Source organism: Bombina bombina, chromosome 4 (assembly GCF_027579735.1).
Source record: "Bombina bombina isolate aBomBom1 chromosome 4, aBomBom1.pri, whole genome shotgun sequence".
NCBI lineage: Eukaryota > Metazoa > Chordata > Amphibia > Anura > Bombinatoridae > Bombina > Bombina bombina.
The window spans coordinates 613,241,464-613,260,356 of record NC_069502.1 but is presented as its reverse complement, the minus strand read 5'-3'; the positions used below and the strand labels follow the sequence as shown (position 1 = coordinate 613,260,356).

The window sequence follows — 18,893 nt, the reverse complement described above, 5'->3', positions numbered from 1 at the left end:
TCATACGTATTGTATGTATAATGTAACAAATCTCATACATATTGAATGTATATGTAACAAATCTCATACATATTGTATGTGTATGTAACAAATCTCACACATATTGAATGTATATGTAACAAATCTCACACATATTGTATGTATATGTAACTAATCTCATACATATTGTATGTATATGTAACAAATCTCCCACATATTGTATGTATATGTAACAAATCTCACATATTGTATGCATATGTAACTAATCTCATACATATTGTATGCATATGTAACTAATCTCATACATATTGTATGTATATGTAACAAATCTCACACATATTGCATGTATATGTAACTAATCTCACACATATTGCATGTATATGTAACTAATCTCATACATATTGTATGTATATGTAACTAATCTCATACATATTGTATGTATATGTAACAAATCTCACACATATTGTAGGTATATGTAACAAATCTCACACATATTGTATGTATATGTAACTAATCTCATACATATTGTATGTATATGTAACTAATCTCCTACATATTGTATGTATATGTAACTAATCTCATACATATTGTATGTATACTGTATGTAACAAATCTCACACATATTGTATGTATCAGGGATAGGTACAGACAAAGGCTGTGGCAGACATTTTCCAAAGTACATACCTTAGTTAAGGACACCAAGGTATATTTAAAATTAAAAAACATAATTTATGCTTACCTGATAAATTCCTTTCTCCTGTAGTGTAGTCAGTCCACGGGTCATCCATTACTTATGGGATTATATCTCCTCCCTAACAGGAAGTGCAAGAAGATCACCCAAGCAGAGCTGCTATATAGCTCCTCCCCTCTACATCATACCCAGTCATTCGACCAAAACCAAACGAGAAAGGAGAAACTATAGGGTGCAGTGGTGACTGGAGTTTAATTTAAAATTTAGACCTGCCGTAAAAAACAGGGCGGGCCGTGGACTGACTACACTACAGGAGAAAGGAATTTATCAGGTAAGCATAAATTATGTTTTCTCCTGTTAAGTGTAGTCAGTCCACGGGTCATCCATTACTTATGGGATACCAATACCAAAGCTAAAAGTACACGGATGACGGGAGGGACAGGCAGGATCTTTACACGGAAGGAACCACTGCCTGTAGAACCTTTCTCCCAAAAACAGCCTCCGAAGAAGCAAAAGTGTCAAATTTGTAAAATTTTGAAAAAGTGTGAAGTGAAGACCAAGTTGCAGCCTTGCAAATCTGTTCAACAGAGGCCTCATTCTTAAAGGCCCAAGTGGAAGCCACAGCTCTAGTAGAATGAGCTGTAATCCTTTCAGGAGGCTGCTGTCCAGCAGTCTCATAGGCTAAACGTATTATGCTACGAAGCCAAAAAGAGAGAGAGGTAGCCGAAGCTTTTTGACCTCTCCTCTGTCCAGAATAAACGACAAACAGGGAAGAAGTTTGACGAAAATCCTTAGCTGCCTGCAAATTAAATTTCAGGGCACGGACGACGTCCAGATTGTGCAGAAGTCGTTCCTTCTTTGAAGAAGGGTTAGGGTACAATGATGGAACAACAATCTCTTGATTGATATTCTTGTTAGTGACTACCTTAGGTAAGAACCCAGGTTTAGTACGCAGAACTACCTTGTCTGAATGAAAAATCAGATAAGGAGAATCACAATGTAAGGCCGATAACTCAGAGACTCTTCGAGCCGAGGAAATAGCCATTAAAAACAGAACTTTCCAAGATAACAGCTTGATATCAATGGAATGAAGGGGTTCAAACGGAACACCTTGCAGAACGTTAAGAACTAAGTTTAAGCTCCACGGCGGAGCAACAGTCTTAAACACAGGCTTAATCCTAGCCAAAGCCTGACAAAAAGCCTGAACGTCTGGAACTTCTGACAGATGTTTGTGTAAAAGGATAGACAGAGCTGAGATCTGTCCCTTTAACGAACTAGCAGATAAACCCTTTTCTAAACCTTCTTGTAGAAAAGACAATATCCAAGGAATCCTAACCTTACTCCATGAGTAACTCTTGGATTCGCACCAATATAAGTATTTACGCCATATTTTATGGTAAATTTTCCTGGTAACAGGTTTCCTAGCCTGTATTAAGGTATCAATCACTGACTCCGAGAATCCCCGCTTTGATAGAATCAAGCGTTCAATCTCCATGCAGTCAGCCTCAGAGAAATTAGATTTGGATGTTTGAAAGGACCCTGAATCAGAAGGTCCTGTCTCAGAGGCAGAGACCATGGTGGACAGGACGACATGTCCACTAGATCTGCATACCAGGTCCTGCGTGGCCACGCAGGCGCTATTAGAATCATCGATGCTCTCTCCTGTTTGATCCTGCCAATCAATCGAGGAAGCATCGGGAAGGATGGAAACACATAAGCCATGTTGAAGACACAAGGTGCTGTCAGAACATCTATCAGTACCGCTCCCGGGTCCCTGGACCTGGATCCGTAACAAGGAAGCTTGGCGTTCTGGCGAGACGCCATGAGATCCAGATCTGGTTTGCCCCAATGATGAAGCAGTTGGGCAAACACCTCCGGATGAAGTTCCCACTCCCCCAGATGAAAAGTCTGGCGACTTAGGAAATCCGCCTCCCAGTTCTCCACGCCTGGGATGTGGATCGCTGACAGGTGGCAAGAGTGAGACTCTGCCCAGCGAATTATCTTTGAGACTTCCATCATCGCTAGGGAACTCCTTGTCCCTCCCTGATGGTTGATGTAAGCCACAGTCGTGATGTTGTCCGACTGAAACCTGATGAACCTCAGAGTTGCTAACCGAGGCCAAGCCAGAAGAGCATTGAAAACTGCTCTTAATTCCAGAATGTTTATTGGAAGGAGTCTCTCCTCCTGAGTCCATGATCCCTGAGCCTTCAGGGAATTCCAGACTGCGCCCCAACCTAGCAGGCTGGCGTCTGTTGTTACAATCGTCCAATCTGGCCTGCTGAAGGGCATCCCCCTGGACAGATGTGGCCGAGAAAGCCACCATAGAAGAGAATCTCTGGTCTCTTAATCCAGATTTAGCATAGGGGACAAATCTGAGTAATCCCCATTCCACTGATTTAGCATGCACAATTGCAGCGGTCTGAGATGCAGGCGTGCAAAAGGTACTATGTCCATTGCCGCTACCATTAAGCCGATTACCTCCATGCATTGAGCCACTGACGGGTGTTGAATGGAATGAAGGACACGGCAAGCATTTAGAAGTTTTGATAACCTGTCCTCTGTCAGGTAAATTTTCATTTCTACAGAATCTATAAGAGTCCCTAAGAAGGGAACTCTTGTGAGTGGCAATAGTGAACTCTTTTCTACGTTCACCTTCCACCCATGCGACCTTAGAAATGCCAGAACTAACTCTGTATGAGACTTGGCAGTTTGGAAACTTGACGCTTGTATCAGAATGTCGTCTAAGTACGGAGCTACCGCTATTCCTCGCGGTCTTAGTACCGCCAGAAGAGAGCCCAGAACCTTTGTAAAGATTCTTGGAGCTGTAGCTAACCCGAAGGGAAGAGCTACAAACTGGTAATGCCTGTTTAGGAAGGCAAAACTTAGATACCGGTAATGATCCTTGTGAATCGGTATGTGAAGGTAGGCATCCTTTAAATCCACTGTGGTTATGTACTGACCCTCTTGGATCATAGGTAAGATGGTCCGAATAGTTTCCATTTTGAACGATGGAACTCTTAGGAATTTGTTTAGGATCTTTAAGTCCAAGATTGGTCTGAAGGTTCCCTCTTTTTTGGGAACCACAAACAGATTTGAGTAAAACCCTTGTCCGTGTTCCGACCGCGGAACTGGGTGGATCACTCCCATTAGTAAAAGGTCTTGTACACAGCGTAGAAACGCCTCTTTCTTTATCTGGTTTGCTGACAACCTTGAAAGATGAAATCTCCCTTTTGGAGGAGAAGCTTTGAAGTCCAGAAGATATCCCTGAGATATGATCTCTAACGCCCAGGGATCCTGGACATCTCTTGCCCAAGCCTGGGCGAAGAGAGAAAGTCTGCCCCCCACTAGATCCGTTTCCGGATCGGGGGCCCTCACTTCATGCTGTCTTAGGGGCAGCAGCAGGTTTTCTGGCCTGCTTGCCCTTGTTCCAGGACTGGTCTGTAGCGAGCAACAGTTCCTTCCTGTCTTGGAGCGGAGGAAGTTGATGCTGCTCCTGCCTTGAAGTTACGAAAGGCACGAAAATTAGACTGTTTAGCCCTTGGTTTGGCCCTGTCTTGAGGCAGGGCATGGCCCTTACTTCCAGTAATGTCAGCGATAATTTCTTTCAAACTGGGCCCGAATAATGTCTGCCCCTTGAAAGGAATGTTAAGCAGTTTAGATTTAGAAGTCACATCGGCTGACCAGGATTTAAGCCACAGCGCTCTACGCGCTTGAATGGCGAATCCGGAGTTCTTAGCCGTAAGTTTAGTTAAGTGTACTACGGCATCAGAAATAAATGAATTAGCTAGCTTAAGGACTTTAAGCTTGTCTATAATCTCATCCAATGGAGCTGTGCTAAGGGTCTCTTCCAGAGACTCAAACCAGAATGCCGCCGCAGCCGTGACAGGCGCAATGCATGCAAGGGGTTGTAATATAAAACCTTGCTGAACAAACATTTTCTTAAGGTAACCCTCTAACTTTTTATCCATTGGATCTGAAAAAGCACAGCTATCCTCCACCGGGATAGTGGTGCGCTTAGCCAGAGTAGAAACTGCTCCCTCCACCTTAGGGACCGTCTGCCATAAGTCCCGTGTGGTGGCGTCTATTGGAAACATTTTTCTAAATATAGGAGGGGGTGAAAAAGGCACACCGTGTCTATCCCACTCCTTGTTAACAATTTCTGTAAGCCTTTTAGGTATAGGAAAAACGTCAGTACACGCCGGTACCGCAAAATATTTATCCAGCCTACATACTTTCTCTGGAATTGCAACCGTGTTACAATCATTCACAGCCGCTAATACCTCCCCTAGTAATACACGGAGGTTCTCAAGCTTAAAGTTAAAATTTGAAATGTCTGAGTCCATTTTATTTGGATCACCCACAGAATGAAGCTCTCCGTCCTCATGTTCTGCAAATTGTGACGCAGTATCAGACATGGCTCTATTATTATCAGCGCACTCTGTTCTTACCCCAGAGTGATCACGTTTACCCCTAAATTCTGGCAATTTAGATAGTACTTCAGTCATAACATTAGCCGTGTCTTGCAAAGTGATTTGTATGGGCCGTCCTGATATACTTGGCGCCACAATATCACGCACCTCCTGAGCGGGAGGCGAAGGTACTGACACGTGAGGAGAGTTAGTCGGCATAACTTCCCCCTCGTTGTCTGGTGATAATTTCTTTACATGTACAGATTGGCTTTTATTTAAAGTAGCATCAATGCAATTAGTACACAAATTTCTATTGGGCTCCACATTGGCCTTTAAACATAGTGAACAAAGAGATTCATCTGTGTCAGACATGTTTAAACAAACTAGCAATGAGACTAGCAAGCTTGGAAATACTTTTCTAAATAAATTTACAAGCAATATAAAAAACGCTACTGTGCCTTTAAGAAGCACAAAAAACTGTCACAGTTGAAATAACAATGACCAAAATAGTTATAGCAACCAATTTTTCACAGTAAATGTATTAAGTTAGCAAAGTATTGCACCCACCAGCAAATGGATGATTAACTCCTTAATACCCAAAAAAACGGATAACAATTTAATATTAACGTTTTTATCACAGTCAAAACACACTATCACAGGTCTGCTGTGAGTGATTACCTCCCTCAAAACTAGTTTTGTAGACCCCTGAGCTCTGTAGAGACGTCCTGGATCATGGAGGAAGAAATAGGAAGACTGTGACTAAATTTTTACTGCGCAATAAAGCGCTAAAATAGGCCCCTCCCACTCATATTACAACAGTGGGGAAGCTCAGTAAACTGATTTTATTCAGAAACAAACGACAGCCATGTGGTAAAAATCATGCCCATAAAGTTTTATCACCAAGTACCTCAGAAAAAACGATTAACATGCCAGTAAACGTTTTAAAAATGAAATTATGAAATGTTATTAATAAGCCTGCTGCTAGTCGCTTTCACTGCAGTGTAGGCTCAAATATTACTTAAATATAGACAGTATTTTCTTAGTGAAATTCCATTCCCCAGAAATACCTCAGAGTATACATACATACATATAAGCCTGATACCAGTCGCTACTACTGCATTTAAGGCTGCACTTACATTACATCGGTATTAGCAGTATTTTCTCAGTCAATTCCATTCCTTAGAAAATAATATACTGCAACATACCTCCTTGCAGGTGAGCCCTGCCTGCTATCCCCTGTTCTGAAGTTACCTCACTCCTCAGAATGGCCGAGAACAGCAAGTGGATCTTAGTTACGACCGCTAAGATCATAGACAAACTCAGGTAGATTCTTCTTCTAATGCTGCCTGAGAAGAAACAACACACTCCGGTGCCGTTTAAAATAACAAACTTTTGATTGAAGAAATAAAAACTAAGTTTAACAACCACAGTCCTCTCACACGTCCTATCTATTAGTTAGGTGCAAGAGAATGACTGGGTATGACGTAGAGGGGAGGAGCTATATAGCAGCTCTGCTTGGGTGATCCTCTTGCACTTCCTGTTAGGGAGGAGATATAATCCCATAAGTAATGGATGACCCGTGGACTGACTACACTTAACAGGAGAAACATTATTTTATAGTGCTTGGTGCTATTATACTGATGCAGATACCACTGATCCTATAACCAGCCCTCCTCTGGTTATACCCATGAGCCAGTGTCACTACTGTGTCTTTGTATAGTGCTTGGTGTTATTATACTGATGCAGATACCACTGATCCTATAACCAGCCCTCCTCTGGCTATACCCATATGCCAGTGTCACTACTGTGTCATATAGTGCTGGGTGTTATTATACTGATGCAGATACCACTGATCCTATAACCAGCCCTCCTCTGGCTATACCCATGTGCCAGTGTCACTACTGTGTCATTATATAGCGCTGGGTGTTATACTGATGCAGATACCACTGACCCTATAACCAGCCCTCGTCTTGCTATACGCATGTGCCAGTGTCACTACTGTGTCTTTGTATAGAGCTAGGTGTTATTTTACAGATGCAGATACACATCCAGTATTTCACTCAGGCTTTATTTATTCCATAACTTATAACCCAATATAGCTAGCAGTCTCTTGACAAGCAACTAACTTTATTCACCCTACATTTTTTTTATTCCTATTGTTTAATCAGAAAGAAAAGATATACTAAGGTTATGGTGGACACTGCAAGGGCTAGTCACGGACACCAGTGTCCGTGTACGGACACCTTGCCTATCCCTGGTATGTATATGTAACAAATCTCACACTTATTGTATGTATATGTAACTAATCTCATACATATTGTATGTATATGTAACTAATCTCATACATATTGTATGTATATGTAACTAATCTCACACATATTGTACGTATATGTAACTAATCTCATACACATTGTATGTATATGTAACTAATCTCATACATATTGTATGTATATGTAACTAATCTCATACATATTGTATGTATATGTAACAAATCTCACACATATTGTGTGTATATGTAACAAATCTCACACATATTGTGTGTATATGTAACTAATATCATACATATTGTGTGTATATGTAACAAATCTCACACATAGTGTGTATATGTAACTAATCTCATACATATTGTATGTATATGTAACTAATCTCATACATATTGTATGTATATGTAACAAATCTCACACATATTGTGTGTATATGTAACAAATCTCACACATATTGTATGTATATGTAACAAATATAGCAAATATCATTCTTACCGTTGCAAGCTGCATCTAATTCCTGCAGAATAGGAAAAACCTTCACAACCCAGAGGTTTATCTCCGTTTCTGTCTCTTGTTCAGTTCCTCTCACTTGTTCAGATTCAAAACCTTCACAACAAATATTCAAGATTAAAAAACACAGCAAACACAAATATAGTGACTATGGGGCATATGTATCAAGTTCCGAATGGAGCTTGATGCCCCGTGTTTCTGGCGAGCCTGCAGGCTCACAGCAAACCCCCACACACAAGGGGTGATATGATTTTATTTTCATGTTGGTTTGTTTTACTGTAACAGGCACAGTGTTAAAGGGCTACACATATGTACTGTATGTATGTTGATTTCATTATTATTTGTTTCCAAAGATGTACGGTATCCACATTCAGTAAATGTAGATTTCAAAATTCCTGAAAACAGTATAATGTATTTGATGACTTTTTTTTTAATCTACTTTAAAGCAAAAGAAAATGCGTAAAATTCTGGGGTTCTCATGATTGTGTATTTTTTTTTATTTTTTATTATAAGAGAATTTGAAAGCATTTATATTAATATCTGGGTTTCATGTTTCTTTAAGAAATGCTGCAGACATACATTTATTTGCTACCAAACTTGAGATATTAATATAAATGCTTTCAAATTCTCTTATAATAAAAAATTTAAAAAAATACACAATCATGAGAACCCCAGAATTTTACGCATTTTCTTTTGCTTTAAAGTAGATTAAAAAAAAAGTAATCAAATACATTATACTGTTTTCAGGAATTTTGAAATCTACATTTACTGAATGTGGATACCGTACATCTTTGGAAACAAATAATAATGAAATCAACATACATACAGTACATATGTGTAGCCCTTTAACACTGTGCCTGTTACAGTAAAACAAACCAACATGAAAATAAAATCATATCACCCCTTGTGTGTGGGGGTTTGCTGTGAGAATACTTGTGGTTAGGGATAACTTCAGTTGGGGGAGTTGTTATTGTGGTTGTGTCTAGGTCAATATGTGGTTAACTGAGGTTTAGGGTTGCCACCTTTAGTTCAGCTCAAACCCCAATACTCTTTCGCCATGCACAGCAAACATTTTTTTGCAGAGTATACACTATGTATAATAGCACATAAACACAAACTAGCACATAGCTTTTGACACTCTAACACACTCGACTAACATATTCTCTCAGACACACAAAGACACAAGTGTTCTTTCACACACTCTCTCTCACACACTTAAATACACAAATACACTCACTCTTTCACACATATACTCTCACACACTCATACAAAGGCACTGACTCTTTTACACACTCATACAAAGGCACTAGCACTTACACATACACATATTCTCTCAGACACACAAAGACACTAGCGTTCTTTCACACAAACTCTCTCACACACACACACACAAATACACTTGCTCTTTCACACATATACTCTCACACACTCATACAAAAGCTCTAGCGCTCACTCGCACACAAATACACTCACTCTTTCACACATATACTCTCACACACTCATACAAAGACACTAGCACTCACTCACACATACACACACACTCTCTCACACACATAGAAATACAGTCACTCTATAACACACACACAGACACACTCTCACACAAAGACACACACACGCAAAAGAAAAATAACTTTTGACATTTGCAGTATGTTGCAAATGCACAATATCACCTTTTTGGACATTTGCCTGTCCGGGTCTGACTCAGCTTCAAACCCGGACACACAAATAGACACCCGAACTGTCCAGTTAATTCCCAAAAAAGTGGCAACCCTATGTGAGGTTGGGGTGCAAATTCGGTTTATTGCAGTGAGGGTCATGATTAGAGATAATTGTGGTAAGGGTGGGAGGGACTGTGTAGGGTGATGGGGCACTCGGTCAGACTGGTTAAGGTTAAATGCAGTTGTACAAGGTCACTGTTTGACTTTACTTTGGCGAGGGGAGGACTTGGTTATGCTTATTGGTCAGTAACATTAGGGATCACACGCTCCATACTGCTATATTATCCTGCTTTACAGAGATATTATTTAGGGTCAGGCCAAATATATGCTCTCACTAAATAATAATCAGTGAGCTCCACAGAAAATGTAGCCGGGTGGTGCAGTGTATTACTTTGCAATGTTATAACATTATCTGTTTTTTCTAAACATATCCAAAGCACATATGAACTGCATAATTTAACATAAATTGATTTAATGATAATATGTGCAACAAATATAAAAAAATAATATTAGCTAATTTTAGCTTAATATTGGATTCAATTTTAGCCGGTAGTAATCAAAATCAGCCAGGTGGTGTGTCCATTAAAGGACCAGTCAACACATTAGAATTGCATAATCAACAAATGCAAGATAACAAGACAATGCAAAAGCACTTAGGGCTCCATGTACGAAGCAGCGAAAGCTGCTCCAGAGCCTTTGCGGGGCAGGTTTGCATATGCGAGCCTGCTTCCCGCAATGTAAGAAGCAGCGGTCATTAGACCGCTGCTTCCTACACCCTACGCCACCTCTTAGGTGGCGAAGCAAAATCACAGAGAGCACGCTCGCTCTCGGTGATTGACAGCCCCTTCAGTCCGATGAGTGTGTAATGATACATACGGGCAAGCGGATCAATAGATCCGCTGCTCGTGTGTAGCGGAGGCGGGCGGACAGCTTTGCGAGTTAAGAAGCTGTCCGCCCACCTCTTAGTACATGGCGCCCTATGTCTGAACTTCAAATGAGTAGTAGATTTTTTTATAACACATTTCAAAGTTATGTATATTTCCACTCCCCTTGTACCATGTGATAGCAATCAGCCAATCACAAATGCATATACGTATAGCCTGTGAATTCTTGCACATGCTCAGTAGGATCTGGTGACTCAAAAATTGTAAATATAAAAGACTGTGCACATTTTTTTTAATGGAAGTAAATTGGAAAGTTGTTTAAAATTACATGCTATATCTGAATCATAAACATTTTAAAAAACCTGAGTGTCCCTTTAAATAGGACCTGGGGAGAACAATGATAATTATACAAGTGTGATACCGGCACTAAAATAGAGCTACTATGAAAAATCTGCTGGTGCTATTTATTTATTATTGTGTCTTCATTTTAGCAGTAAAGATAGGATCTAATGCCAATCCCCCCATTCATTCATCTATCTATCCAGATATATATAACTTAACATTAAAAGGATATAAAATCCAAAAACATTTTGTGATTCAGACAGGGCATACCATAAAAAAAGTTTCCAGTTTATTTCTATTATCAAATTTGCTTAGTTTCAAATGATATTCTGTGTTGAGGAGATACCTAGGTAGGCATGCAAAGCAATACATGGCAGGAAATATTGCTGCCATCTAGTGTTCTTGTAAATAGATAACATTCTTGCAATATTGCTGCTATATAGTGCTCCAGAAATGGGCCGGCTTCTGAGCTTACATCCCTGCTTTTCAACAAAAGATTCCAAGAGAATGAAGAAAATTGATAATATAAGGAAATTAAAAAGTTGTTTAAATTGTATGTTATAGCTGAATCATGAAAGAAAAAAATTGTGTTTCATGTCCCTTTAACATGGATATTTTTTTTCTCTTTTCTACTAAGCAGTAGGTTCCAAATACAGGTGGAAAACTCTTTATCCAAACTGCTTGAGACCGGCAAAAGTTTGGATTTTGGAATATTTGCATCTTTAAAACAGGACAGTTGGGAGAGGGGATGGAACCAAGTACAAACAACAATATCTTAGGTTATTTAGGGAATATTTACATTTCGTAGGTAGTTTTATATCATGTTATAATACTTTTTGTGACTTACAGGCAGGAAAAATAGTCATTTTTTATCGTATTTAAAAAAAACAAAACTAAACAAGAAGTTTTGATTTTAGAATAAGTTTGGATTTTGGATTTGGGGATTTGTACCTGTAATGGATTTTACAGAGCAGCAAAAAATAAATAAATCAATAAAAACAAACTGCCAAAAGCCTTTGGCTTACTACACAATATATAATATATTCATAAAATATATTATCAATAGAATAGATCAATTTAATGTACACACTACAAATACAGACTTGCTTATTTATTAATTCTGTAATAAATTAGTTTGCACATCTCTTTTTTCTTAACCACATGCATAACCAAGCTGTTTTGTATCTTTCAATTTGGTTTTCAAATAATGAACAGGAAACGTAAAATAAATGAGCAGAGAAAGATTGCCAAACGATTGCGGTCTCAGTGGTGTGCTTAAAAAACACATTACTCTTCTACTGGTCACACAAAAAAATCCTCTCAATGATTGGCTACTGTTTTTAGCAGATAGGATCAGGAGCCTTAGCAACGCTACAGAGCAAGATTAAAGCCTCTCCCACACACTTAGATATGCATAGAACTTGTTTTTCTGCTTGCAGTACAAATCCACACAAAAGAAAAAAGTACAGAATAGTCTATTGAGAAGCCAAAAAACTTAATCACATGTGGATTTTTAATTTCTTCTTTTAGAGCATTACTCAATGACTGTATATTGTGCAAGCCATTTTTTTTAAACTATTTAGTTCATGAGACGTAACCTTTACTCTGACACAAACAATATGATAATTTGTGGAGTGACGTGCTTAATTAATGTCAAGGAGAGGACATAAGAAGAAAGGTAAAGCATTAATAGATCATTACATACTGTCACATGTATTAAAGGGACATTAAACTTCTGGGCACAACTTTTCCTCTTGTTGCTGCAGCTCTCTTTAAAGTCGTGTTCCTAATTTAACCCCAGAAAAAAGTTGTTCGATGGTGAAGCTCCGCCTCTGTGTACTGGGGCTGCCATCTTGGAGCTCAGATATTCTCACGCACTGTGACCTATGTAGTGAGCATTTACATATCAATGAGGTTGACAACTTTTTGACAACTGCACTACGTGCTTCAGGTTAGGGTGCATTATACAGAGCAGGAGCTGTACGTTTTTGCAGTGGGCGCATTGTTCTATATTATTGTTTAGTTTTTTAAGTATATTTTGTGTAACTGCAAATCTGTGCAGAATGCAAATATGTAAAGCTCACATGATGTGCACACTAACCCCAAGCAAATGATACAGCTGTCAATAAGTAAGCAGTTTCACTGATCTGCGAATACCTGAGCTCCAAGATTGCAGCCCCCAGTACAAAGAGGCGGAGCTTCAGTATCTGGCACATTTAAGCCATTAAAACAGGAGAACTGATTTGAAAAGAGCTGCAGGAACAGAATAAAATGATAACATATTAAGTAGTTACTATTCTTTTGTAGTTGTGCACAGCAGTTTATTAATGGCCACTAATAAACACACTGCGTCTGCAACTGGTATACTGTGCCACTCAAAGAAAAAGTATATATCTCAATAGTAAAATGCTAATACAGTGTATACGTTCAAGCATGGGCCAATGGTAGAAATTAGATCAAGATGACATTTGTAGAATCACTTTATTTGGTGTAGTCATACCCCTTCTGTAAGGCGGCAAATATATTTTCACCTGTTAAAGTTTGCCTGAGTCAGCGAGAAGGCAAAGAAACACTTAAACTCATGTGACCAAAACTTTAGTTTATAATTTACAGTTTTATTGAGTCCAATTGGAAAATATTTCAAATACACTAATCTTAGAGGAAAATAAGTAATTACTCACTGTACAAGTAAATGTAAACTGCACTAGTTCTTACATGCAAACCATAAATACAGAAATCAATTAAACCAAATCCAATTTAAAGAAGGTCAGATCCACACTAAATAATTATAGCTGAAATAGCAATTGCTTTCAGATGCTTCATTGTACAGACGTTTCACCAATTCCATATTAGGTGGTCTAAAATATTTAAATTGTTGGTGGAGTATGAAAGCTTCTTTAGAGTCTCAGACACATGGTCCAACAGGATTAAATACAGTTAAAAGTCAGCTCCAAAGCAGCAATGCGCTACTGGGATCTAGCTGAGCACATCTGGTGCATATGTGAGTAGCCACAATCGGCAACTATCTCCTAGTGCACTGCTGCTGCAACAAAGGATACTATACAAATATATATATATATGTAAACAAATATATATGCACACACCATCTTTACTGATAGAAAAAAATATCTAGCTGATTGGATCTATTGATGAGGATTACTACAGAACTTCTAACAGGAAAAAAAGTTTAAACTAGATTCTGCCCACCTGTTGCAGAAATAATCACAGGAATTAACATAGCAAAGCCAGAAGTCTATCAAAAAGTAAAACATGACGTATAACGGAATCATAACCTAGTTTATATTAATACAGTTATTTACTTCCCTAGTCATTTCTAAATTATAAACACCCAATTTACCTGCTTTAATTCCTGATATGGAACTTCCTTGATGACTGTGACTCAGAGGTGGGCTGCACCTTCTTCCACAAGGACCACTAAAAGATAGCAGGAAACAGAGACATCATTGTTGTTCACTTTTTTTTATCAAGTAACATTTGTTTTTTAAAAGATGCTGAAATGTCTCAAATTAAAGAGATATCATACACTAGATTTTTCTTTACATAAATGTTTTGTAGATGATGCATTTTTATAGCCCACCTGGGAGTGTTTTTGTAAAAATGTATAGTTTTGCTTATTTTTAAATAACATTGTGCCTGATTTTCCAACTCCTAACCAAGTCCCAAAGTTTTAGACTTATACTGATGTATACAGACTTCAGACTGCTTCAGTTTGTATAATGGGTCTTTTCATATGCAGGGGAGGTTTAAAAATGGATTTTTATAGCCGTATCTTTGCTTAGTATTCTTTATAGTAGTGTCTATCACATACAGTTAAATGAAAAAGTAAAATGCTACTATGTGTTAACTATTGCAGCTCCTGCGATTATCAGTGCTACGCAAGCTACAAACATTTGTTGATTTATTCAAGATAATAACAACCAACCACAGTTCAGTTTACATACGATAAATCAATGTTTAGGTCCCCCAGAGCTCAGGGACCTAATAGGTCAGCTGTAAAGGATTTCCCTACCTGAGCACAGGTGAGTGAATCACAAGAACTTAAAGGGAAAACTGTACTCGAATATTGTCTATTTTTAATGTGAAATGGCAACATTTAAACATTTTCTTAATTTTTTGCCTAAAAAAAAATGGAACATTAGTCAATTCAATTAAAACTGAAACTAGTATAGTAGTATAAGTTGTATATTTCCTGTTAAAATGCTTATGGGGTCAAGAGTACTTCTTGCTAACGCTTACTGCCTGATGGGTACAATGAGCAGGAAGTAGACCATATTGCTATATTAAATGAACTGTAAAGTCAAAATGAAACTTTTACTGTTTAGCACATTGTTTTAATAAAAGAAAAAACACTTTCCAATTTACTTCTACTGTCACATTTGCTTTGTTATCTTGATATCCTTTGTTAAAGAGTAAACCTAGAGAGGGTCGGCAGCTTGTAAGTTTATTTAGCACTATATAGCAGAAGTGTTTGCAACAATGTATAACATTGCTCAAAACATTGTTGCAAACACAATCTTGAGCCTTGCTAGGTTTTTTTTTTTGGTTTTTTTAAATTGCATGATCAACCTGAATCATGCACATTTCATATTGACTTGATTGTGCCTTTTATTTAACATTCAAATATCTTTTTATGTCACATTTTTTACAGGGCTAAAAAAAACATTTTATTTTAAATACTGCTCATTTGTATGGATTGTTTAATATTTTTGAGTAAACTGTTCCTTTAACAACTAAATCAGGCAATGCATATAATACCTCAAATGTGTAACCTTGTAGGGAACAACTATAGCAATTATAGGAAGCCAAATGCTTAAAGGGGCACTGTACTATAACATTCGTTTCCCATTAATGTGTTCCAAATTACTTGTTATACCTACTGCAGAGTTATTATATGTATGGGACATTTTTCCTTTAATATATATATATATATATATATATATATATATACATATACAGGGAGTGCAGAATTATTATGCAAGTTGTATTTTTGAGGATTAATTTTATTATTGAACAACAACCATGTTCTCAATGAACCCAAAAAACTCATTAATATCAAAGCTGAATAGTTTTGGAAGTAGTTTTTAGTTTGTTTTTAGTTATAGCTATTTTAGGGGGATATCTGTGTGTGCAGGTGACTATTACTGTGCATAATTATTAGGCAACTTAACAAAAAACAAATATATACCCATTTCAATTATTTATTTTTACCAGTGAAAGCAATATAACATCTCAACATTCACAAATATACATTTTTCTTGAAGGATGCAGACTTCTTCCTGTACCACTGCTTGAAGAAGGTGTCTTCCAGAAACTGGCAGTAGGACTGGGAGTTGAGCTTGACTCCATCCTCAACCCGAAAAGGCCCCACAAGCTCATCTTTGATGATACCAGCCCAAACCAGTACTCCACCTCCACCTTGCTGGCGTCTGAGTCGGACTGGAGCTCTCTGCCCTTTACCAATCCAGCCACGGGCCCATCCATCTGGCCCATCAAGACTCACTCTCATTTCATCAGTCCATAAAACCTTAGAAAAATCAGTCTTGAGATATTTCTTGGCCCAGTCTTGACGTTTCAGCTTGTGTGTTTTGTTCAGTGGTGGTCGTCTTTCAGCCTTTCTTACCTTGGCCATGTCTCTGAGTATTGCACACCTTGTGCTTTTGGGCACTCCAGTGATGTTGCAGCTCTGAAATATGGCCAAACTGGTGGCAAGTGGCATCTTGGCAGCTGCACGCTTGACTTTTCTCAGTTCATGGGCAGTTATTTTGCGCCTTGGTTTTTCCACACGCTTCTTGCGACCCTGTTGACTATTTTGAATGAAACGCTTGATTGTTCGATGATCACGCTTCAGAAGCTTTGCAATTTTAAGAGTGCTGCATCCCTCTGCAAGATATCTCACTATTTTTGACTTTTCTGAGCCTGTCAAGTCCTTCTTTTGACCCATTTTGCCAAAGGAAAGGAAGTTGCCTAATAATTATGCACACCTGATATAGGGTGTTGATGTCATTAGACCACACCCCTTCTCATTACAGAGATGCACATCACCTAATATGCTTAATTGGTAGTAGGCTTTCGAGCCTATACAGCTTGGAGTAAGACAACATGCATAAAGAGGATGATGTGGTCAAAATACTAATTTGCCTAATAATTCTGCACTCCCTGTATATACATGCTCATAACAATGGGCTGAGCCTGCAAGTTAAGCAGACCTGCTAATATTATTTATGTTACTTATTGAAATGCTAATTATGGCTTCAGGGTTAAATAAACACAAGCAGCTATTTCACATACAAAATGTCTCTCTCCTTCATAACACCCACAGGGAGATTAATATGCGCCACTGTCTCCCATCTACATAGCTTTTCTACAGGGACAATGTTTGTTACTCATATAGGTGGGGAAACAACAGGCAAAAGCAGCTATTTCAAATAGCAAATAGAGGTAAAATAGCTGTTTGTAAATAACCAATTACACTCCAGCAGGGAAAATTAACCTTTGGAAACACATTTAAGGGGATACATTGTGTATAGAATATTAAGAGTGCATGCTGGAAAAGAATACCTTCAAAAAACAGCTTTGAAAAAAGACACTAAAGAAAAATGGATCTATGTGGCTCCAGCATCAGGAGTCATAAAAATTGTCATATAAGATTATTGCATATACAGAAAATTTCTAACACACATTATGCTGAAGTAAAATAGCCTGTAATTTATAGTATAATAAGTATAATAATTTGGTTATAACACAGTCAAATATAGTTCAGAAACGCTTTTGGCTGTTTGTATTTTGGGATGTGTATTTCTATTTCAAAATAAAATACTGTTTCTTGCCACTAGAGGTCCGTCTTGTTTAAGAAAAAAAACTTTCAAGCAATTTCATTCACTTTAACGTAAGCAGGAACTATGAAATGTTTCAGCTATGGTCCTCAGTCTGTTTGACTCTAAAGACCACTGGCTTGTTACCTTTCTATTATGTAAAATTGTTTATAGAGATATGGCAAGATAGGGCATATATATATATATATATACACACACATACATATATTCACACCACAGCACACCACACTATACTACACCATACCACACCATACAATACTACACCACACCATACTATACCACACTATACTGCACCATACTATACCACACCACACTTTTTATAAGCTTGTTTGATTTGAACTTATTTGAATAAAGCAGATCTGAATTAAAGGCCAATAAACAGACTCTCATTACACTTTTTATGCCCCCATCACATCCTATCTCTAGAGACCTCGTTGCTAAGAAATTGAAAAAGCAAAAAAAATAAAAAAATTGTATCTGCCTCTAAAACCCTGTATAATTAATTATAGCAAGTGAGCAAAAGTAAATGTACGTACAGAGTGAAAATATCGTAACCCCTGAGTATGTTGAAAACCTGGATAATAGGAAATCCAATGCGTAATGACCACACCAGTGGATCTTAGATCTCTGATCATCATGAGTGATCCTACTATTTGTGTGCTTTGCTTCTGCAATTTTGTAACTGACCCTGTAGATAGCGTCTTAGACACTGTCCCACAATCCCTCGCTACTTAGAAGCAATAAGCTAGAGCAGGATTGGCTAACTCACTGAGCCACAGCTTCTATAATTTTAGCTTTGGATCCTAACATTTTATATTTTACATCTATACTATAATCGCGTTTGTAACGCGTCCATTGGTGTCGCCAGTTGCGCATCCATCCTCAAAGTAATGTTCGCTGCGAGAGGCAGCCAAAAGAATGTTTGCTGCACGTGCAGCCAAAATAATCCATTTGGCTGCATCCCGGTGGATTCCGAAAATGGCAGGGTAGTGAAAGAATCCAGAAGCCTTAAAGGGACACTGAACCCAAATTTTTTCTTTTGTGATTCAGATAGAGCATGACATTTTAAGCAACTTTCTAATTTACTCCTATTATTAAATTTTCTTCATTTTCTTTGTATCTTTATATGAAATGCAAGAATGTAAGTTTAGATGCCAGTCCATTTTTGGTGAACAACCCGGGTTGTTCTTGCTGATTGGTGGATAAATTCATCCACCAATTAAAAAGTGCTGTCTGAACCAA

General features: G+C 38.1%; 1 protein-coding gene across 1 annotated transcript in view; it reads right to left on the bottom strand.

The window, feature by feature from the left end:
* Positions 1 to 18,893, bottom strand: part of ARMC2 (armadillo repeat containing 2) — a 349,446-nt gene that overhangs the window by 223,995 nt on the left and 106,558 nt on the right. Inside the window, exons 6-7 of the mRNA XM_053710618.1 lie at positions 14,156 to 14,232; positions 7,839 to 7,949 (exon numbers count right to left, since the gene is read on the bottom strand). Coding sequence (XP_053566593.1) covers positions 7,839 to 7,949; positions 14,156 to 14,232 — 188 coding nt within the window. The remainder of the gene's footprint in view (positions 1 to 7,838; positions 7,950 to 14,155; positions 14,233 to 18,893) is intronic.